Genomic DNA, 22,682 nt, shown 5'->3' on the forward strand with positions numbered 1-22,682 from the left:
GATCACACCCTGAGCCGAAGGCAGACGCTTAACCGCTGTGCCACCCAGGCGCCCCCACATTGAAATTCTAAGTCTCAAACTGACGCTGGGTACTGGTGGGGGTCTCCCCAGCGGAAGAAGGAGTTGGGAAAGGGAAGGAGATAGTCTTGGACATGGGTCAGGCTGCCACATGGCCGCCAAGGCAGGCTTGGAAAAACCTCCAGACTGGTCATCAAGCTGTGTTTTCCACCTTGTAGACGGAAGAGCAGGAAAAGCCGAGCAGAGAGAACAGTAATAGCCTTCTGACCTGCACACGCTGGGCGCTCCTCTGTGCCATGCAGACACTTACATATTCACTCATTCGACCCTAACAACCACCCTATTCGCATCCCTGTTTCAGATGAGGAAACTGAGGCACGGGGAGGTGAAGTAAGTGGCCCCAAACCTGTAAGTGAGGCAGGTGTTCAGAGCGAAGAGCTCGAGCATGCGCCTCCCTGAATTTCCTACAGCCACCCCCAGACCTTGGCTTCCCGCCTTCTTGGGATGCTTGCCTTTGTTCTGGGAGAGGCCCCTGCTTCCGTTTACTGACTCTCCCCTTTCTGCCAACGCAGCCTCGAGTGGATTTCTGTTATATGCGACTGAGAGTCCTGGCCTCTCCTGCTTGTGGGGAAAGAGCTAGCTTCTACATGACGACACAGGCCGTTCCGCTGGCATCTCAGAGAAAAAGGGACGCACCCATCCCTTCCACAGACAGTTATACTGACAACATTGTTAATCACAGGTAGCATTTGTGACAGGCTTCTGATGTATTGGGTGCTGTTCTGAGTCCTTCCTGTAAACTAACTTATCCAGTCCACACACACCCTAGGAAGTGTATGGTATTATTCTCTTCCTTTAGGGGAAACAGAGGCACAGAGAGAGTTATGAGCTGAATTGTGTCCTACCCCAAAATATTTTGAAGTCTTAACCCCTTCATACCTCAGTATGTGACCTTATTTGGAAAAAGTGTTGCTGCAGTTATGATGAGGTCATACCAGAGAAGGGTCGGCCCTCTATCCAATATGGCTGCTGTCCCTACAAGAAGAGAGAGCACACAGGGAGAACACCATATGAAGATGGAGGGAGAGATTAGAGTGATGACACACCGACGAGTCAAGGAACACCAAGGATTTTGGACAGCCACCAGAAGTTTAGAGAGAAACCAACAGATTCTTGCTTAGAGCCTCCAGAAGGAACCACACTCACCAACACCCTGATTTCTGATTTCTAGCCTCCAGAACTGTGAGAGAATAAATTTCTGTTTTAAGCACCCCAGTCGGCAGTACGTTGTTCTGGGAGGCCTCGGAAATGAAATCAGAGAAGTTAAGGCATTTGCCCACGGTCACACAGCTAGTGAAGTGGTAGAGGGAGCGTAAGCTGGGCTGTGCGTCTCCGACCTTCTCTGCGGTACCCTCCACAGCTGTGCCGATGTCTTAGGGACTCCTAAGCAGATGGCCAGCCTTGAGCCAAGGGAGAAGCAGAGTGTGCCTTTTTCTCTCTGCTACTCCTCACTGTGGGGCTAGGGCAGAAAGGGGAAAGAGTTCATGAGTGTGCAGGAAAATCTAGATGGGGCAACTCGGCTGGAGTGAAGGCGAGCCTGCGACACTGTCTTTGACAGGGGGTCCCCCAGCTTCTCTCTCAAGACTTGCCTGGACTCGGTGTGCTGGGCACGTGTGTGAGAGGGCAGCAGGCACCGGACTTGTAAACCTGCTTGGCCTCACACCAGCTGGGTGACCTTGGCCCAGGTGCCCGACTTCCCCATGCCTCAGTTTCCTCAAGTAGAAAGGAGAACAAGTCCTACCCCTCCTCCCCCCCAGTGCTGTTGTGGCAAATGTGGCAGGGAAAGCAAGCGTGTGTGGGCCGAGAGCGGGACCTTAGAGATGAGACAACAGACAGTCGTCCTCTGTTCTGTCATTCCCCAGCCACGAGGTGCCGCAAGTCAAAGCCACGGGGCGTTCCTCTTTCCTTCCCTCTCCTTGGCTTTGTCTAGGCCGGGCCGGCTTCTCAAGTTTGGCTCTTAGTATGCACGGCTCTTCCCTAAGCTTCCAAGTGGGATCATCTACATGAAAAATTAATTGTGTATTTTTTTCTTCTTTTTTTTTTCAAGTGGAGAAATTATTTAGGGCTTTGGGGAAGATGGGGCAGCTATTTGCTATGCAGTGGCTCATCCCCTTAGCCATCACCCCTGCCATGTTCAGCAAATGATTCTTCTATTCTCTTCCTGGCAGGTGGTCTCGCAGCTACATGTGTTCCGCGCATCCAGCAGGGCGCTCCGGGGGCCGCAACGTGGTGATGACTGCTGTTTCTAATTACTGCCGTATCAGGAGGCAAAGGAAAGAAACTCGGCCGGCCTGCTGGGCTGCTGTGCGGCGCTGACGTTCTTGGCTATCGGGCTCCTGGGGACGGCGGGGCCTGGCGGCCTGACTGGTCACTTGAGTGTGGACTTGCCTTTCCCCAAACAAACCCGACAGCTGCATGACTGACAGGGACACAGCCATCGATACGCCCTTATTCACGGAACTCCTAGTATGTGAACTCTGGTTGTGTCGGGCACTGGGGCTGGGGGAGAGACAAGCAGTCACAAACACAGCTCCAGCCTTCAGGGGCTCACATTATAGCTGGGGACAAGGACAAAAGAAATAAAGAGAAAAATTTGCTCCATTTGTCGGTCCAATGGCATCTATTCAGAGTTGCCCTGTGGAGTTTATAGTCTAGTGGGGGAGAGAGACAGCCACCAAATTCCATCCCAAATATGCAGGTGCCGACCACAGTCGATGCTATGAAAGCAAAGTATGGAGGCTGGTAGAATGTAAACAGAGACCCAACGTCTCTGGGGTTAGAGGACTCCTGGATGAACTGCTCTAAGATCGATTCACGGACATGGAAAAGCAAGGTTCCTCTAGGAAGTGTTTAGAAAGAATGAACGAGAATTAGCAAGCTGTGTGGATAGGTGTAGTGGGGAGGAAATTGTGAACTGTGACTTCTAAGTTTCTAACTAGAATAGCTGGGAGTCAAAGGTGCCCCTGTCAGGCAGGGCAGTTGGGACGGGGAGTGATTTTTGCAGGGGAAGCAGCACAGAACAGGACAAGTGCGGAGGACAGGCGGGGTGACTGGGGACGCTGGGCCAGCTGGGCAGGCAGGCGGCAGGAGCCCAGTGTTTGGGGCTCTGAGGCGGAGACATCACAGAAAAACCTCCGGGCAAGTGAAGACAGGTGTGGGGGGCAAGTCTCCAGCTGGCGAGCTGCTCCAGCTAGGGCTTCAGATGGGAGCAGGGGCCTCACACTAACGGACACCCTTACACTACCGTGCGTGGGGTCATTAGGCAGCCGGACTCCGAAACTCGCTCCAGGTCATTTCAGTAAAGTGTGTGCGCGCGTATGCGTGGTGTGTCTATGTGTGTGGTGTGTATGTGTGTGTGTGGTATTATATCCCAGGGCAGGAAATAGCTGGGCCACCTGGGAGGGGACCTTGGAAGTCATTTATGGCGGCCTCTCCTCCCCTGTTTCTGAGGACACGTGGTTTCCCCTCTCCGCCTTCTGAGTGTATCTGTTCCATGTTCCTGCCTCTCTCTGCGGACTGTTGGATGCTGGACTGACTATTCCTTGCTCCTTCGTGGACTTACTGTGGCTTTTTAGTTCAAGAACCCAATCTTATCCATCTAATCATCGTTCAATAAAACTTCTTGAATACCTACTGTGTGTCAGGCAGTATTTTTAGGCACTGGGAATACAGCAGATATCAAAGCAAAGCCTCTTATTTCTAGTAGGGAAAACATATTAAACAAATAAAGATATAATATTTCAGGTGGCAATATGCTGTGAAGAAAAATAAAGCCTAGTGAGGGTCTGGAAAGTGCCTTTGAGGGCGTGGGGCAGACTGCCATTTTTATAACTGTTGTCTGGAGGGGCCTTGCTCCCATCAGTGACATTAGAGCAGAGCCTCGAGGAAATGAGTGAGTGATCGTGCGGGTAGCTGAGGTAAGAGTGTTTCCCAGAGGGGAAGGATGGGTGAAGACCCTGAGACCCGGCATTGCTTGAGGCCTTCAAAGAAAGGCCAGCGGACAAGTGTGGCTTGCCTGGAGTGGGTGCAGGAGCGCCTGCGGAGATGGGCCCAGCCGGCAAAGGCCACAGGCCTGCAGGGGAGGGGACTGCAGTTGGGAGGGCTTGGGGTAGAGGAGGCAGCGGTGGGACCTCCACTGTAGCAGGTGCACTAGGGGCGAGAGGCGGGACAGCGTAGGCCTGAGCAGGCCGAAGGAGAGCAGCTAGCAGGCTCATCCCCATGGGGGGTGGGGCTGGGCAGAGCTGGGGAGCTGACCAGAGGGGGTCACCATCTGGACAGGTTTGAAGGTTGAACAGTTGCCCGTGGCTCTAACGGATTTCATTTCTGGACCTTTGAGTTCAGCTTGTTGAGAGAGCGAATCTTATGGGCCCAGAGCAGCCTGTGGATGAAGTGACCAGAGAGGGAGAAGGGTAGGGTCAAGATCAAACAGCAGCCCTCCCTGCGAGCGAGCGAGGAAGGACTCTGGCGTCCCATGGTTGGCCTGTTTCCTTCGCTCATGCCTGGGAAGGGTGCTCACAACCTGAGACGGAGCTGTTCTTACTCCAGTCTTCCGTTCAAAACCGGGGCTCGGCGAGGGTGAGCGACTTGCCCTCGCCCACGCAGCTGGCGGAAGGAAGAGCCTGGAGCCCACCTTTGGGATTCCCTCGGCTTCCAGAGCCTGCGCCGGCACACCCGAGTCAGGCCGCCAGGGGCGGGGGTAGGGGTGGGGAGGAGAGCGGAGGGAGGAGCCGGGACGGCACCGGGACAGGTGCGAGGTCGCGGAGGCCCCGAGGAGCGTCCGGACTCCGGGGATCCGGGCAAGTGCTCACGCAGCCCGCGTTGCGGGGAAGCACGAGGCTGGGCCGTGAGCGGGGCCTCCGCCTGGTCCGAGGACGCGGCTGCCGACCGCCCCGGGCTGCGGGGGAGCGAGAGCCCAAGCCAGGTCGGGGCCGGCGCGGGCTGTGGCGGGCGGAGCCGGGGCCGCGGCCGGGAGGACACTGCCCCCTGCTGGCGGTGCCGGCGGGCACTTGCCGCTCGCGGCCTCCAGCGCGGAGCGGGCCCCTTAAACCGGCTGGGCCGCGGGAGACGCCCCGCAGGAGGTTCCGTCGGGGCCCTGGTCGTGTTCAGTGCGGAGATTTCAGCGCCGCTGCTCCACGTCATGTTCACTCTGGCCCAGCTGACAGGGCGGCCCCGTGTCGGGGGCTTCCATTTCTGTGACAGAAGGTGAGGAAGGGAGGGAGGACGGGGAGAGAGGGAGAGAGAAGGGGAGGGAGGAGGGAGGGAAGGAGGAAGGGAGGAAGAAGTAGAGAGGGAGGGGAAGAAGGGAGGGAGGGAGGGGAGGTGGAAGGGAGGAAGGGAGGGAGAGAAAGGGAGGGAGGGGAGGGAGAGAAAGGGAGGGAGGGGAGGAGGAAGGGAGAGGAAGGGAGGAAGAAGTAGAGAAGGAGGGGAAGAAGAAGGGAGGGAGGGAGGGGAGGAGGAAGGGAGGAAGGGAGGGAGGAAGGGAGGAAGGAAGGGAGGGAGGAAGGGAGAGGAAGGGAGGAAGGGAGGAAGAAGAAAAGGAGGGAGAGAGGAAGGGAGGGAGGGAAAGAGGAAGAGAGAGAGAGAGAATATTACGGATCACTGTCCAAGTGAATGGGAGAGGAGAGCATAACCCCCCAGGGAAGGGACGAAAGTATCTGGACAACGATCAAGCCAGGGCCTACCTCCAGGCGGTCAGAAGCTCTCAGGGCAGCATCTTGGCACATAGGGCTTAGAAATGATACCTGTGCTCTTGTTAACAGAGGCCAGCACCTGGGAAGGCAATCTGCGCCCCCCCCCCCAGGGAAGCTCCCCTTGCTTTGATTCAGTTGTCACCAGGAAGAGAAGGAGCAGTGGCACCCCAGCTTGTTCCGACGCTAGTCCCGTGGTCGTGGTCCATCATGGAAGTCTGTCCAGATCCCCGCAGGCCTGCGGCCTGGTCTACTTCCCCACACTCCGAGTGCCCAGCTCTCTTAATACTGTTTTGTTTTTTAAAAAACCAAAAGCAAACCCCAAAACCAAAATCAGAGTGGAAATCATTTTTAGTTACAGATTTTGGTCAGATCCCCAGCTAATCAAGTTGCATTAGAGTGATGATTCTTACTTTCAAGACTGCAGAGGGAGGAAAACGTGGCCTCCAGCTTGATTTCTAATAGGAAAAAAGAAAAAGGGAAAGCTGAAGCCATCTCAGTTCTCATAAACCCCGGGGGATCTCCTGCAAGGGGCTCTCGTCATCCCTCCCAGTGGCACTGAGGATGTGCCCACAGGCTGTTGCTTACTGTATACATGTTCATAAAGAAAAAAGTGGGACAGACACAGCCTAAGTAGGAATTCACATTTTCAGAGAATGACACTATGGATACTTACGTACCCACGGGAGAGCATTTTATCCAGACCTGGAATGGTGGCTGAGAAAGCCAGTCCTACTCACAGGGGCTGCAGCCACCATGGGGGGGAGGGGGGAGCCGGAAGACCTGTTAAGCCAGGAAGAACCAGTGAGGAGTACGGAGCGCCATGATGAGCTGGAATTTTCGTTCAGGCCACAGATGTAATGATCTGAAAGGCTTTTTTTTTTTTTTTAATTTGACTAATTTTGGCCTCACAGCAACCTTGAGAAGTAGAAAGAGCTGGTATATTTATCTGTATTTTCCTACATAAGAGAAACAGAGCTCAGGAAAGATTAAGTGATTGAACTGAGGACACAGCCGGTCAATGAGAAGGGCCAAATATTTTGACTCTTCGCTACCTGTTATTTTTATTACTAAAGTAGCCTCTAGAAGGTGAACATAGGTTTTACACCATCATTCCTTTCTTCATTAGGAATTTTGGGTATGCCCGAATGGTTCCATTGGATAACGAGCAAAGGCAGTAGACAGCAGATTTAATGGAGGCTAACTTTTGACCGTGAGTTAGAGTCAACTCCTCGGTTAAGTGTAGGTTCATTGGTCCAAGGCTGTAGCCTTATTCTCACAGGTGGAGATGGTGACAAGATTGGTGATTATCAGGAGTCAGCTGGTGTTTTGGGGTTGCAAACAACAGAAATCAGGTTGGATAAGTTAAGCAGACAATTGTGTCGGAAAGATTTCAGGCAAATCTCAGGGTCCACGGGAAGACTAAAGAACTGGGAGTGGATAGAAGCAGGGGCCCAGTGGGGGGGGCTGATAAGGCAGGAACCAATTGGGGGCGGCCAATGCTGCAGAATGAAGGGCGGAATGTCCGGCTCACCTCCCCTGAATCACTTGCTGTCTTCTTGGCCAGGGCCTACTTGACAGTCCCAGTAAAGTGACCTGTTGTCAGAAAAGGAAAACAGAATTTTCAGTTGCTGAAATAGGGAGAGCTGGGAAGACGATATCCACCCTTTATGTGGACCCCTCCAGCCCCATGCGATCTTCCGGTAAAGGAGAGTTTTGCAAGTCCAGTCCGGGATCTTCTATGATGTGGACGGTGGGGGATAAGTGAGGAGGTTTGGCTGGAAGGGATTCAGTCAGTCAACACAGGGAGAGAATAGGGAGGAGAGAGGAGGAAGGTTCGCATGCCTTGCTTGATGCTGGGACTGGTGTGTGGGGTTTGGAGTATTTCCCAGATAGCATCGCATAGAGCAAAGACAAGGCGCTCCTGAGATGCATGTGGCAAGTCATGAATTGAGTCAGATTGGAGTTTTTTTTTTTTTTTTTTTAAAGATTTTATTTATTTGACAAAGATAGAGACAGCCAGCGAGAGAGGGAACACAAGCAGGGAGAGTGGGAGAGGAAGAAGCAGGCTCCCAGCAGAAGAGCCTGATGTGGGGCTCGATCCCATAACGCCAGGATCACGCCCTGAGCCGAAGGCAGACGCCCAACCGCTGTGCCACCCAGGTGCCCCAGATTGGGTTTTTTTTGTTACAGATTTTATTTATTTATTAGAGAGAGAGATTGCACGTGCACAGGAGCAGGGAGGAGGGGCAGAGGGAGAGAGAGGGAAAGAATCCGAAGCAGACTCCATGCTGAGTGCAGAGGCCGATACTGGGCTCACTCTCATGACCCTGGGGTCATGACCTAAGCCGAAATCAAGAATCTGATGCTTAACTGACTGAACCAACCAGGCGCCCCTGAATTGGGTCAGTTTTAAGGTACTTCGTGAGATGCGAGCAAAGATTAGCAGTTCCCTTTGAATGACACGTGGGCTCTGAGTCATGTGACTTTGAGTGTGCCTTTGTGCACAGACTGGATAGGGCTCTGGATTTTATTAGGGTCACAGTTGTATTTAGTGTTTGTCATCAAAATTCTTGGGAATTGAGTGGCCTATGGCTTGCAGAGCAGAAGATGGATGTGACTGAATTGATCCATTTCCTTCTTTTTGTCCTTGTTCTAGAATTACTCATTTTAGTTTTTCCATGAGGAAAATTACAAATCTGCTTAAAATTTCCTTAAGGAAGTAAAATCTGCGATGGCTTTATTTTCTAGAAAGTGAGCATATTTCTGGTCAGGGCTTACGATATACCTGGATGGGTCCTGCATTTCCATTATTGTTCCCTTATAAAGAGCTTATCATTTTTATTATAAATAAGACCTTGAGTGCATAATTTTATATATATAAAAGTAGAAGCACATGATCTAATTCATAAAAGTTTAATGTGTTCATCTGTCCTGTTACTTGGAAGCCAACACTGTTATCATCAGAAGAACTAACTTTCAGAGTAAGCATTTCACGTGCACAGTAACCTTATGGGGTGAATCCACTCTCATCTCCATTGTACAGATGAGAAGAGTAAGGTTACTCATTTGCTCACAGTCACACAGTTATAGGAAAGAACGGCCCAAACCGGCCCCGCTGCACGGCTGCCCCGCTGATTAGCTCGAGCGCCTAGTGTGACTCATTTGTCACAAGGCTCTAACATTCAGAACCCAAACTATTATATTAGCATCATTAAAAGAACTAAAAAAAAAAAAAGCCACTGGTAGGTTAATGAATCAATTTTGAATTAATTAGGGTTTGCTAATTAATTTAAAATCTTTTGGGGGGTATTTACTCTTTTGCTAGGCCCTGTGGACACAGTGGCGAGCTGAGATAAAGCACCTGTCTTCAAGGATCTTAGAGCCTGGTGGAAATGTCAAATGAGAATCAAATAATTGCAAAAAAATAAACATATAATGACAAGTTCTGATAGGTACGTTCTTTGAGAGTGGATGACAGCAGTAGTGATAGGCGGAGAGAAGACAGCAGTGAAAGGGAAGCAATTAGCTATGTTCACCTGTCATCCACCGTCCAGCAGGTGTCACGTCCTGCAGGTATACGACTGTGTCAGTTGCCACGGAAGGTACGACGATGAACAAGACGTAGTCCTTGCTCTCAACAGGAAGTCAAGGGAGAAAACACATGTACATAAAGAACCGGAACCATATGCCATAAACCATGAGGTAAGACGACAGGACGACACAGTTAGCATATGACAGCTGACATCTCTTGGCACACTTGGAAGTACCCACCCGGGGTAACTCACTACTCCTTAAATGGCCCTCTTAGGTAAGTACCATTCTTACCCCCATGTGCATGGGGAGGGAGTGGAGAGCAGCGAGGCAAGGACACATCCCAGGTTTGTGTTTAGGGGCTGGGAGAAATAGAGGCAGCAGGTTTTAAGGAATGGCTGGAAAGTGGCAGAAAGGGAGGGACAAAATGTTATGGGTGTTCAGAGCAGGGAGAGCATACTTCTGGCTGGAGGAATCAAGAGAAACTTCCTGGAGGAGTGAGTATCTGATGTGGGCCTCGAAGGATGGGGAGACTTCTGCAGGCAGAGACTGGGGCTGTTAGCACAGATGGTGGCATGCCCCAAGGCAGGGTGTGTGGCGAGTGTGCTGGACTGGGTACGGATGTCCCTTGGAACCGTGCAGGGCAGTGGTTCCTATACCTGGCTGTGCTTTAGTCTCCTGGAAAACTTCTTTACAAATTTAGATTCCTGGGATCCACCCAAGACTCTGATTAAGTAGATTAGGGAACAGCCACTTTTACAAAGCACCCTTGGTGAATCAGATGTATAGAATGGTATGGTGAGAGGGGTGTGGCCAGATTCTGCAGGGCCTGGGGCTTGGGGCCTAGGAGTTTGCTCTACTTGGTGGGCACGGCTGAGAGAAGGCATCTGCTGAGCCAGGCTCCGGGACGGCAGTCTGTTTCAGGATGCTGGGCTCGTCAAGAGCCCGAAGGCAAGGAGCCTAGCAGTGGCTAGTTAACCGTACCTGCCAGAAGTGCGTGGCCTGGGATGGGGCAGTGAGGGTGGCCAGAGCATCCAACTGAGTCCTGGGGGCAGAGTCAGCAGGACCTGGTACCCAGACGGGTGGGGAGGGATGGAGAGCAGCTGGGCAGTGCTGCAGGGCCACGTCTGCACCGGGAGGCCAGCCGCCACGGCGGTCTCCAGCGAAGTGTTCGCTCCACAAAGGAAGACGAGGGAGGGCGCTGGCCAGAGGCCTGAGCCTCTCAGGACACCGGCGCCTGGCCTGAAGCTTTCTCTCTTCATTATGTCTGCCCAGAAGAGGCTTCTAAGAAACCCAGGTAATCATTTCAAAACCTCCTTCTGGCTGAAAGGATGGGTTCTTTATAGAATCAGAAAGGAAAGCTGGGCGCGGGAGCAGTGACATCAAGACCAAGGCCGAGGAAAGAGCTTCTGGTTGAGTAGATTTGTCTTGGCTCGGAGACAGAACAGTTTGAGCCAAATGATGGTATGAGTGATTGTAATGGTGGCAGCTATTGGGTCCTGAGTGCAGGATGACCACCGCGCTAGAAGCTTCATCTGAGCCATCTCTTGTAACTCGCACAGTAGCCCCGAGAAATGCCGATGGAGGCAATCTTAGCTCCGGTAGGCAGATGATGAAACCAAGGCCTGAGGCCCCCCAGCTCCTGAAGGGCAGAGCCAAGATGCTGTTTGAGCCATGGTGGGGCTACAGGGCCTCCAGCAGTGTGGTGCTTGAGGGGGGCATGGAGAGAGGGTGGGGAGAGCCCCGGGCCTGGAACCACAATCCCCAGGGCCAAGTCCCAGCTCTGTCTCTCCCCAAAGCCTCAAACCAGGCGCAGGTCTGGCCCTCATAAAATGTCCATAGTAGCACTTGCTCTCCCAGCCTCACTGGGCGGTTGTGAGGCTCGAGCAAACAGAGCAGGTGGCAGGAACACGAGATGTCTCGCTATGCCCGCTGCCTCTGCAGGGAGGACCCGCACTGCTGTCCCGTATTCATTTAAAGGGCAAAGTCTCAGGGGACAGTTCCTCTCAACTCTGTTCAGCGCCACCAACCCTGAGGGCCAACTCTGTGCCTGGCAGGCACTGGAAGGTTCCTGATGACTGATCCTCACATGAAGGGGCAGGGGAAGGACAGGGAAGATGAAGGTCAGCACTCTTACCCTGCAGCACAAGGAGCAGCGGGAATGAACAAGACATTGGAGACGTCCTTTCCCATGAACTTCAAAATCGGGGTGATGACTGGATCAATAGACTATATTTTGAAAGCAACTAAAGGACGGGAATATGATGATAATCAGCGGGGTGCATGGGTCTGTCAGATACAAATCCTGTAACACTGAAACAATTGCTTTCCATCACAAGATAACTGGCTTTGGCTCAGGGCCAACAAAAAGTAGATTTAGAGGAATATTGAGGTTCAATGAAGAAATCACTCTCACTTGAGCTTTCTCCGAATCCTAACTTGGGGAAGCGGCAGCAAATGCACTAGATTTTTCTAAATTGGGGGTGTGGTGGGGAACAAAAGGAATGGGAACCTGCAGTTTGCTCCCCTTTGAGACCGTGGCTGAGTTCACTTCCTTTCCACCGAAGGTGAAATTCTTCCACTGAGGCAGGGCCGTCCTGGGGCTGCAAAGCTATAGAGGAAGAATGTTTATTGATTGAGTTCATGCATTTTACAAGGAAAGAGATGCCCTGGATGGCTCGGAATCTGTTTTATGGTGTAACTGTTTCTTAGAGCAAAGTATTTTATTTTTAAGCACCAGCTGCACAGAGCCTGGTGGTCCTCAGTTGCCTCAGGCAAGTATTTTGTTTTCCAAACTAGAAACCAAGAAAATATAAGGCAGACGAGCAACCTCCCTCCTCTGCAAGCTCTCCCCGCCCCCCCCAGTCCAGCCCCGATCCAGGGTGAGACTGTGAGGTACAGCCCGGGCCTGGGGTGAAAGCCCTCTCACCCAGCCGCTGGGTCCCGGCTGTAGCATGGCCTCGGGGGCGCTGCGGGGGTGCGCGGGTGGATTGTTTAATCTCGTGCTGTCTGATGGATGAGCGGGATCTGTCAGATGGGCTTTCTCTTGCCTCACCAGTAAATGCAATAAAGCCTCCGCGTGTCATGGTGTGTAGCACTCGAGGTTGATTAAACGTCGACAAGCCTGTAGGATCTGATCTGCCCATATGGTACTTCCATGATTATTTATGGTTTATGTGTGAATCTTGTCAGTCATTCTTCCATCCAACGTTTATTGAGCACCTACCATGTGCCAGGCACCGTGCTAGAAGCTGCTGATACAAAAATAATTGAAAGACAGCCCCAGCTGGTTTGTTTTTTTTTTTGACACCCCTAGCTCTTAAAAGCCCAGAGAGAGTGGAAGGGAAGACTGACACATACACACACAGTTGTGGTTCAGTGTGACGAGCACAAGGATAGAGAGATGTCACAGGAGAAAGTAGATGACTTTTGAGGGTTTCTAGAAGAGGCTCTCTGGGAGGAAGGAGATCGCTTATCTGGGTCTTAAAGGACTCAGTAAGTGCTTCTCAGACAGTCTAGGTTGGAAAGTCCTTGGAGGCTGAACTGCATGGACAGGGAATTGGGGGGCCCTTGTGATAAATCAGGGTGCTATTGCTGGAAGAAAGGGAACTGGATGCTAGAGAGGCAGAAAAGATAGCAGTGTTGCCTCTTGAATTCCTAACATGACCTAAGTACTTTGAGCTGGAAACCTGGATCACAGATTTGTCTCAACCTCCGTGGCAAGTGGGGACCCACCATAATCACGTGCTGCAGAATCAGCCTGGCTCCCCAGCTGCAGTGTGGGGCCACTTGGGAAGGAGCCGTCAACACAGACTTGCCTGGGAAGGGGCTGGGTCGGTTGAAATCCACTCTCCTTTTTCCTTTCCTGGGCTCCCCCTTTCTGCCCGGAGAACAGCAAGCACTTTGCACCTTTCCACAGGGGGCGCCCTACTGTCTCGATGTTTGGCCGCTGTCGCTGGAGGCCCAGTCAGGTCCACTTCCTGATTAGTCCTTGATCCTCCTCCCAGTAGGGCCATACGGGGCTGCACGCCGGTTCCTCTCACATAGAGCTAAAACGTCCTCCCGTGTATGGGAATGGCTGCTATAGGGAGCTTCGGACACGTACCGTCATAACTTGAAGTGACAGGAAGCTACTTAGCTGGAAATGGTCTCCAACAGATGATTCCGGTAGTCAGGGATTTCACACTTCGTGGCTCCAGGCAGACTGGGGGGGGAAAGGAAGCTGTGATGGGAGCAGATACAAGCCCTGAGCAGGGAGGCCTCTAGGAGCAGGGCCAAGGTCAGATCCAATGTCTCAGATGGCCCAGTTTCTTTGGTACCACTTCCACTGGCTCCTTGGCCAAGGGAGAAGGCCTACAGCTGAGGAGAAGGCGCACGAGAGCAGGATGGGGCAACTGGAAGTCTGCGCCCAGCTCTGCTTCGAATTGGCTGAGTCCCTCGGGACCGGTGGCTTTCTGGGTCTGTTTCCTCATCTGTGAAATGGGGGGTGGCCCACCCATGAAGAGTGTTGTGAGGGTCACGGGGTATGAGGTGCTCTGCACTTCATCTGCTTCCTCATTCGTAAGTGAGAGAATTGGGCTCTGTCTCTAGGCCCTTTGTAGCACTGAACTCCAGTAGCTACTTTGAAAAATGAAAAACTATACTGCAAATACTTGGTCTTATTTTTGTTGGTGTTGTTATTCCAAGTGGTAAATGAAAGATCCCTCTGAGGTACAGAAGTAATCTGCTATTCTCCACTGGCCAGTTCTTAGCAAAAGGGAGCAGGGTAGCTCAGAGCTTACGACTGACCGGATGCTTCTCTGTGGCACAATATCATGACGGCCTGCTTGCAGAGGAGACGTTCATTGCAAAAAGAATCGTAAAGGGATTTGCTGGTATCTGCCCCTGACAAGTTATTGAAACTTATTTAATAGCAGAAAGGGTATTTCTGGTAAGGAATGGGTTTTATGGTAAAAAAAAAAATCTGACTTTGGCTAGATCAAAAAAACAAAAACAAAAACAAAAACACAACCCAAAAACAAAAAACAAAAAAAGCCCTGTAGGTGGGCACCCATGCAGGGTTACAGAGAGAAGCACAAGATCCCTCGCTGTCATGCTAGGGAAGCAGGACATCTGAGCATGAAGCATATAATAAAGGCAAGTTAGATGAGAATATATGGAGAGTGCCCGAGATCCACAGAACATTCCATGGTTAGTTGGTGAATGAATGGCAGAGAATGGCCTGTGAGGGTGGCAACAGGTGCTCTGGGAGCCACGTGCTTGATGCTTGAGGCTTAAGAGCTCACAGGGAACAGCCAAGGTGGCAGCCTCGCTGGGTCCCACAGGAGCAGAGGTCCAGGGGCCAAAGGGGAGGGGAGGTGTCATGGGCTTTATTAAATCCAGAGTAGCCATTTCCTTCTGTATTGACACCCTCTTGCACCTTCTGCTTCCCCAGATTCACGCTGGAGCTTGGCAGATTTTGAGTCTCTCAAGAAAGAGGCCTCTGGCTTAGGGAACTGCGTGTCAGTTATGGGAAAATCACTTGTTTACACCTTGCAGGCTTTCTCCGGGGGCAGAAAGGAAGCGAAATGGATGGGAAGTACCATCCATTGAACTCGGAGGCCAGCAGGAGATCCCACATTTGGATCTCATACAAGTCGCTTAAACTCTCAGGGTCTCAGTTTTCTTATTTGTAAAATGGGGTTAATTCTCACGGCCGGTTGTGAGTCGGAGTCAAAAGGACATACTCGACGTGGAAGAGCTTTAACTCTGAAGTTATTATTGGAAACTGGACCATGCTGTCCGGCGTGGCTGTCCCCTTTCTAGTTCTCCGAGCCCCATTTCCTCATGTGTAAAGCGCAGCTCATAAGAGCACCTGCCGTGCAAGGTCACCCCGAGGAGGAACCCAGGCGACGCGTGCGGAGTGTTTAATTTAGGGCCCGCTCATGGCGCATGCGGAATCCATGTTCGTTCCTCTTCTTCTGGTGGTTCAAAGCTCGGTCATGAGGAAAGTTGGAAGCTGGCAAAAGACTCCATTACAAGCACCCTGGTGACTGTCGCCTCTGGAGAGGATCTAAGGATGAAAACAGCCTTAGGTCACCTGTCCAGTCCAGCAATTCAAAAGCTGGTGGCTATCTTTAAAGAGAGAGCTCTTCAGCAAACTGTAGCTCCGACAGCAGCCAACCTTGATCTGTCCTGCCTCCTTTCTGGGCGTCTGATCTGGGCAAGCGAGGAGCAGCTGACAAATGGTGTGAGGCCAGCCGAGAGGACCCTCAGGGACTTGCCTCCCACAAGCGGTCTGTCCACCTGTGCAAACCAAGCTGGCCCCTCTATGAGCAGCCTCACTGCTGAGGACCGGAGGTGACGCCGAGCAGTCCTGCAAGCCCAGAGCTCCGTGGTGACCAGGGTAATTGAGTGCTATGAGCTCTGGGCCACGCAGGCCATGAATCCTGGTTTGTTAGGTCCGCCTCAGCGCTAAGTAGTGCCCAGCACTGGCTCGGGAAAGCTCAAATTGTCCAGCATCAAAGCTTGACGTATCTCTCTGGGGCGCTTGCTTGGAGTCTTTGAGGCTTTCTCTGCCTTGTGATGGGTATTCCTGGTCCCACTTGCTTCTCCTTCACTCAGTGGCTGCACTCAGTGTTCTACCCGCAGGCCTTTCTCTTCTCCCCTCCTGGTTCCTGGGCAACACTGCCCACTGCCTTGGCTTTCACCGTCGTATCATGCTGATGCTGTTGCAACTTCCGTCTCGATTCCCACCTCTCTCCTGAGCTACGTGCCCATATCTCCAGCTGCATACCAGACAGGCTCACTTGCAGGGTTCATGTGAACCATGAACCCCAAACATCCCAGACCTAACTCATGGCTTCTCCTACATTTCCGTCTCCATTTGGGAGCCAGATCATATGCTTCATGGGGTGGCAGTTCACCCAAGTCTGTAGGATGACTCGATGACTAGGGCTCAGTGTGGGCATGACACATATTCCTGCAGCCTCCATTTGTATGGAAGCTGGCAAAATACTAGAGAACAGAATTCAAAATCTATACTAAAAATTAAGGCAGAACCTAAGATTTTAAACAAAATGTGTCTGCAAGAGTTGCCTCGGACTGTGCCCCAGTTCTCCATGGGGGACAAATTTGTTTTTCCCATAAAGGACTCAAGTTACTTTGGGTTAGAGATAAATATGCGGTCATCTGCAGGAAGGAGAACGAAGAATTCCCAGCCAGCAGGTGTTGGTTGTCATTGACTGAGTGTGTGAGCAGGGGCTGGTCAGCAGAGGAGCCGGAGAAAAGGGAGCGTGTTTCTATGCGCTAACCAGGGAAGGGGCAGTCATGCCAGTAGACATCCAGACCTATTGACAACAGTACGTAGAATGCGAAGGCTGGGCACGTACTAAGCCGACTGTGAGTCTTCCAGCACCATTGACAAGAGCACGTAATAGCGAGTCGTAGGCTGTGGGGGAACTTTTTATTTTTCCTTCTACTATTTGTTTATCCCATTTTCATTAATAGCCCGCATTAATGTTTGAGAGTCACCCTCCCTCATTCTAAGGCCACATGTTTTAGGGACGGTCCTTCCCCCAGCTTAGGGGTGGAACACAGGATGGGCCTCGGCTGATCAGCGCACTTCATTCCTCCTGATTACAGTGTGAATCTTAGGTCTACTAGAGAAGAGGCTGTATCCTTAACTAGTTTTGGAGTTGTGAATGTGAGGCTGGAGTTGCTGAGGCCACTTTGTCACCATGCAGAGAGACTTTGTCTGAAAATGGCATCAACCAAGAGGAGGCAGAGACAAGAGATGGAAAGAGAGAAACTGAATCCCTTGGAGCTCTTGCGTTAAGTCATGCCTGGGGTCAGCTCTCCTTCTGGCTTTCTCAGTTGTATGAACCAGTAGGTCCCCTTTGTGCTCAAGCCAGTGGGTTGGGTTTTCTGTCACTTGCAACCATGAGAATTCTAATGGCCACTCGTCCATCGGGCCATGTAAGCCTGATGGCAACTGCACATTTGTTCTTTTTCTTGATTTAGTGTCATTCTTTCATTCATTATTATTACTCATTTCATTATATTATTATTATTTTTGGTCATTGTTGTTTTTCCAAGTGGCTCTTGCCAGGGGGAGTGAAGGTACTGATTACATATGTGCATAGATTTTTCCCATCCAAATAACAAGGTTTTGTTTATTTTTAATTATAAGGAAGTAAATGGGTTTTCTGATTTTATAATTTGGTCACTGTAAGCCCAGTTCCTTAGAGAAGGTGCAAATTGGGTTTCTGTCTTCAAAAGATAGAGGGTCAGATTCTGGATTGTGGAAAATTGACCAGAATAGTAAATGTAGCTTCTAGGCCTTTTCTCTGGAAGAACAACCTGATATCAACATGTAGCTGTGTGAGTATCAAAAACCTTTTTCCTCCTGGTCCTTCACCAACCATCTGAAATGTCTCTTCCTCCTCTTTTCCCATTCATTCAGTGATTACCAAGCATTGAGTATGCCTAGTGGAGAAAAGCGACAAAAGCCCCTGCTTTTATTGAGCTTATGTTCTTGGGAGGGAAGGTGGACAATAGACAAGATAAATACATACTGTAGCTAGTAACACACAACTGGGGGGACTGAGATGTTTTAGACAGGCGGATCGGAGCAGCAACTCTTCCCCAAAGACTCCAGGAGAGTGAGGGAAGTATCTGGACAGTCATCGGGAAGGGCGCACCGTAGAGGGAAAGGCCAGCGCCAAGGCCTGAGGCGGTGGCTGACCTGGCAGTTTGGGTGGGAGGTGACCAGCAGAGATGGAGTTGGAGAGAAGGAGGCCCAGGGTACGCAGGCGCACAGGGGCCAGAGTGAGGGCGTGGGAGGAGGGAGAGTTTGAGGGCTTTGAGCAGAACAGTGACAGGATTCAACTCATATCTGGGCAGGATCCCTCTGGCTGCAGTGTTGTGGATGGATGACAGAGGGACCACGGGCAGAAGCAGGAGAGCAGCAGGGAGGTGATGGTGGCCTGGCCAAGAATAGAGGCTGACAGGATTTTCTGATCGACTGCATCGATAGCAAAGGTTGAACGATGGCCTGAGGTTTTGTTTTGTTTTATTTTATTTGTTTTGTTTTGTTTTTTATCGTAAGTACTGATGCGTCAACTTTGTTTATGCTGAAATGGACGCTTACTAATAGAAGTGTTCCTTCTACTGGGCTGTGGCAGCTTTAGGGTAGGGTGCTTTGATTTCTTCATCTTTGTCTTCCCCAAAATCTGTGTAGGAGACAATCCCACAGGGAGAAGGTTGTGTGACAAAATGGAAAGCACATGACTGCGAGCCTGAGCGACTCTCCTTCGGGAATGTCTCTGCAAGTGCTGAGCAAGGAAAGGGAGTGGTTTCCTGCCTGGCTAGTGGCCCAGGGAAGCAGCACAGTTGTGGGGGTAAAGCCGAGGACCAGTGTTGGGGGGCTAGACTCTGGGGTCTTTAGAGGTCACGGGAGATCAGGGCTCTGGAGCAGGTGGACTGGGCATGGTGTCAGGAGTGTCAGTGGTCTTGAACCGTGGCAGGTGGCCTGCAGCAGCATGATGCAGGGCAGAGACTAGCCTTCTGGAGGCAATTGGCAGTGGTGATGGCCATGAAGGACATCCAGGTCAGAGGGTTGGTGCAGTCAGGTACACCAGGAGGGTGCCACTAACTAAGGGCAGCAGAGGGACAGCAGACAGAAGTGGTGTAGAGGAGTGGACAGATATCGGAACAAGGAAGAGACTCTGATTATAAATGGAAATATATAACCAAAAGGCTCTCCATCCTTTTGGAGGTTCTCAAGGAGATACGAGAAGGCAGAGGGCTGAAATCACGCAACTTGGTAGGTGGGTGAAATTGATCTAGAGGTCATACTACAAACTATTAAAGTGACCTTGCCCAGGGTAGGACCTAGGGGATATTTTGATTTATAAGTGTTGTCTCTATGGGATAGTTCTACTGATGGCTATCAATGTCCTCTGTTCTCTAGGGGTATTAGCAATGCCAAAGTGATTCCTTCTGGGTCTAAACCTCCTCTTCATTTGTCTTCTCTTTATCTCTGTTGTTTGCTGATGTCCTGCACCGACCCATGTCCCTTACTGGCCCCTGCTGGTCAACACTATTTTGGTTGCTCCCTTATATTAAAACTTGTAGAAGGATTGTTGTGTCCTCTCTGTCTCTGTCCACAACTGTTTGTAAAGATTAGGCTTTAATATACACAGACTTCTGTCTCAATTGTATAGCCTTAATCAATTTGGCTCTCTTTATTTCTTTTCTATGAGATCTATTGTCTTCTGATTACAAAAGAAATACATGCCCATTGTAGAACTCAATTGATTTTCTAGAGCTTTTATTTTAAATTTGCATTCCCTGTGAGTGTGCATCTGGGCGATTTGGGGGATGCTGGAGGGGCAACTCTCCTTGAATGCAAAGAGCAGCCGTGCAGCCTTTGCTGGTGAACGGGTGTCTGGGAAACAAGGATTCACAGCAGAGTGCTGCCTGGACAACCTTCCTCGTTGTGCAAACATCCTTCCCCTAGAGCTGTTTTTTGTCCCCCACGTTCAAACATGCTTTTAGCAACAGCAGCTGGAGTTAAAGGCATTCACTTACCAGAAAATATGGCCTCGCAGGGACTTTGTGGCTTCCTAGGTCATGCTCTTCACTCGGACAGTTCACATGTGATTGAAGGGCTACGCCCTTTGTGCAAAATTCTGTAGTTCATTTGTGCGCTGATTTTCTTGGGTACACTCTTTGGCTTCTGAGCGTACAAGGGTATTATGCTTACAGTCTTTGGTCAAAGTAAGAAAAATCAGGAGGTTAACCAAGCCTCGTTACTATCGCATGGTACACATTTTCTCGTACCTTTTTCTTCCTCCTGAACTCATTCAACGCTATGGGTCACACACATGAAAATTACCTGTCTTCATAATCGCCAGGGAGAAAAGAAAAACCCTTATGGAGATCCTGTTTTTGTCACACACCTATCTCCTGTGACTCAACATCCTCACCACGACTCTTTGAGGGAGTATTGTCCCCACTTTACAGATGTCCCTGGAAGATGGATGAAAAAATTGGCACTCAGAGAGGTTAAGAATTTTGAATCTGGTCACCAGACTTGCTGTGACCTTGGATAAGTTCTTAAATGCTGTTTCAGGCCTAGGGCCAGAGAAAGTGTAACTTGAGGAGAGCAAATTAAATTGTTTAATTGTTAAATTGCAAAGACCAAAGGTGTTGATTTTCTGTCCAGATTATTTTTTTCAGCTCTTTCTCAACCCTATTTTCTCCTCTCAAACAACCCAGCCAGCCAGTTGTCCAGGGTTTGATGTATGGCTGGGAGCAGACCCGTGTGAGTGTAGACAGGCGAGCCCAAGGAAAACCTACTGGCTTGGCTGATGGGGGTGACAGCTTGGTAATGGACCTCTGAGAGTGTATATATGAATTAAGCACCTTTCATTTCCTTGGCTGCAAAAACATCAATTAAGCTTGAATAATCCATGGGTTTCCCCCACTTTCAGGCAGGAGAAAATCAGCACAAATTGGCTGGAGTGTTTTTTCCTCTAGGCTTTGATCATTAATCGTCTTCAGCTCTTTCCTGCTCTCCCCCCACCCTGCCAAAAAAACACCCACACACTGCCATTTCTGGCACCCACTGCGAACACTTACTAGGCAATTTGTTAGTCTTGAGTATAATGAAGATATGCATTCAATGTTCTGAAGGCTGATTCTATGGAGAGGGTGCCAGGCTATTCGCTAAAGGTTGGTGAGGTTTGTCCAGAGCCCTTTCTGCAGGTTGGCCAAGTGGATTGGCTTTGACATGGCAGCCTGGTCCCTGGCTGGCGCTGCCCTGCACTGGAGCCAAACGGATGTGTCTCTGCGGGCCTCTCCATCTGACACCAGCCGGAGAAAGCCTCATTTGTCTTTGAAAGGCCTTCCTCAACCCATACATTTTTTGAAATGATGCTGGGAATGTCATGCTGTAAGAATCGATACTGGCACGGACATTTCCCTCGCTTTGCAGCTAGTGTTTTGGGTGACTCCGGGCTCCCTGGGATGAGGCCATCTCACTGCCCCTTTGCTCCTAGGCGGGATACAGCCGCACCTGCCAACCGTAGCCTGTCCTTCTCACAAGGGCAACAGTTTATGAAGAGCCAACTGAGTGGGTCCTTCCCTTAGCTCTTCGGGGAACGTCCGAGGGAGCCCGCAAAACCGGGGACCTGTAGCTGGTTTGTCAATTCAATTCAGCGCCTAATAGGTATTATCAGCCCCATTTTCCAGATGAAGAAACGAGGCTCAGAGAGCAGGTTTACATTTTTTTTAGTAGTTGTGAAGGTCAGGCTTTGTACTCATAGTTGAGTGCTTACAAATCCCAGTGCCTACAGTTTTTTTTTAAAGTTCTGAAACAGGTTAGTCACACACAGAAGCAGGTATACGTAAACCTCATATTCACATGTAATGGGAGAAGAGCTAGAACAGTACTGTTATTTTAAATAGAAGGTTGGGTTATTGTGTTGTTTTGTTTTTTAACCATTGTTTGATTAAATTTGGTGTTTAAATAATGATGGAAGTATTTCATATAATTTTCACTTTTTGGTTGTGGAAAAAAAATTCGGTTTTCTTCTCCCTCTGCCCAGAGAGGTCCGTGCTGCAGACTGTGGCGTGCGACACCCCCCCGGATGACTCACACTTTCACCCCATGTAAGCTTATCATGAACATGTGACTGCCATGTTTTGCATTTTTAAGTTCTACTTAATTGATATCAGACTGTGATTTGCTGTTCTTTTTTTCCTTTTGTGACTTGTTTTTTACTCAATTTTTGTGTGTTAGGTAGCTATCTGTGTTATTAAAAATAATTGTAGTTCATTCATTATAACTGCCAAAGAGTACTTTATTATTTGGTAAGCCACAATTTTTTATTCATTTTCAAGTTAATGTGCATTCTGTTTTTTTCTAATTTTCTAGTATTACAAACAGTGCTGCAGTGAATGTTCTTTTTTAAAAAATTTTATTTTATTTTATTTAAATTCAATTAATTAACATATAGAGTATTATTAGTATCAGAGGTAGAGGTCGGTGATTCATCAGTTGAATATAACACCCAGTGCTCATTACATCACGTGCCCTGTTTAATGCCCATCACCCATTTACCCCTCCCCCCTCCCCTCCAGCAACCCTCATTTTTTTTCTTATGATTAAGAGTCTCTCATGGTTTGTCTTTCTCTCTGATTTCACCTTGTTTTATTTTTCCCTCCCTTCCCCTATACTCCTCTGTTTTGTTTCTTAAACTCCACATATGAAATCAAATAATTGTCTTTCTCTGATTGACTTCTTTCACTTAGCTAATACCCTCTAGTTCCATCTCCATCCTTGTAAACGGCAAGATTTCTTTTTTGATGGCTGCATAATATTCCACCATGTATATA

General features: G+C 50.0%; 1 protein-coding gene across 1 annotated transcript; it reads left to right on the forward strand.

Annotated features, from left to right (window-relative positions):
• The first annotated feature begins 4,021 nt into the window (after positions 1 to 4,021).
• LOC123800594 (uncharacterized) lies at positions 4,022 to 22,179 on the forward strand. Its single transcript, XM_087855932.1, has 4 exons — positions 4,022 to 4,215; positions 4,681 to 5,280; positions 9,326 to 9,470; positions 14,734 to 22,179. The coding sequence occupies exons 1-4, from the start codon at positions 4,022 to 4,024 to the stop codon at positions 14,788 to 14,790; spliced, it is 996 nt and encodes a 331-aa protein (XP_087712058.1). The 3' UTR covers positions 14,791 to 22,179.
• The last annotated feature ends 503 nt before the right edge of the window (positions 22,180 to 22,682 follow it).

The sequence above is a fragment of the Ursus americanus genome, chromosome 26, assembly GCF_024610735.1.
Source record: "Ursus americanus isolate L20-20 chromosome 26, mUrsAme1.1.p, whole genome shotgun sequence".
In the NCBI taxonomy this organism is placed as follows: domain Eukaryota; kingdom Metazoa; phylum Chordata; class Mammalia; order Carnivora; family Ursidae; genus Ursus; species Ursus americanus.

Coding starts and splice junctions, on each gene's coding strand:
- LOC123800594 (XM_087855932.1), top strand. CDS start 4,022: ATGGGTGAAGACCCTGAGACCCGGCATTGCTTGAGGCCTTCAAAGAAA. Junction 5,281..9,325: donor TTCCATTTCTGTGACAGAAG/GTGAGGAAGGGA, acceptor ACCGTCCAGCAG/GTGTCACGTCCTGCAGGTAT. Junction 9,471..14,733: donor CATATGCCATAAACCATGAG/GTAAGACGACAG, acceptor CTGCTTCCCCAG/ATTCACGCTGGAGCTTGGCA.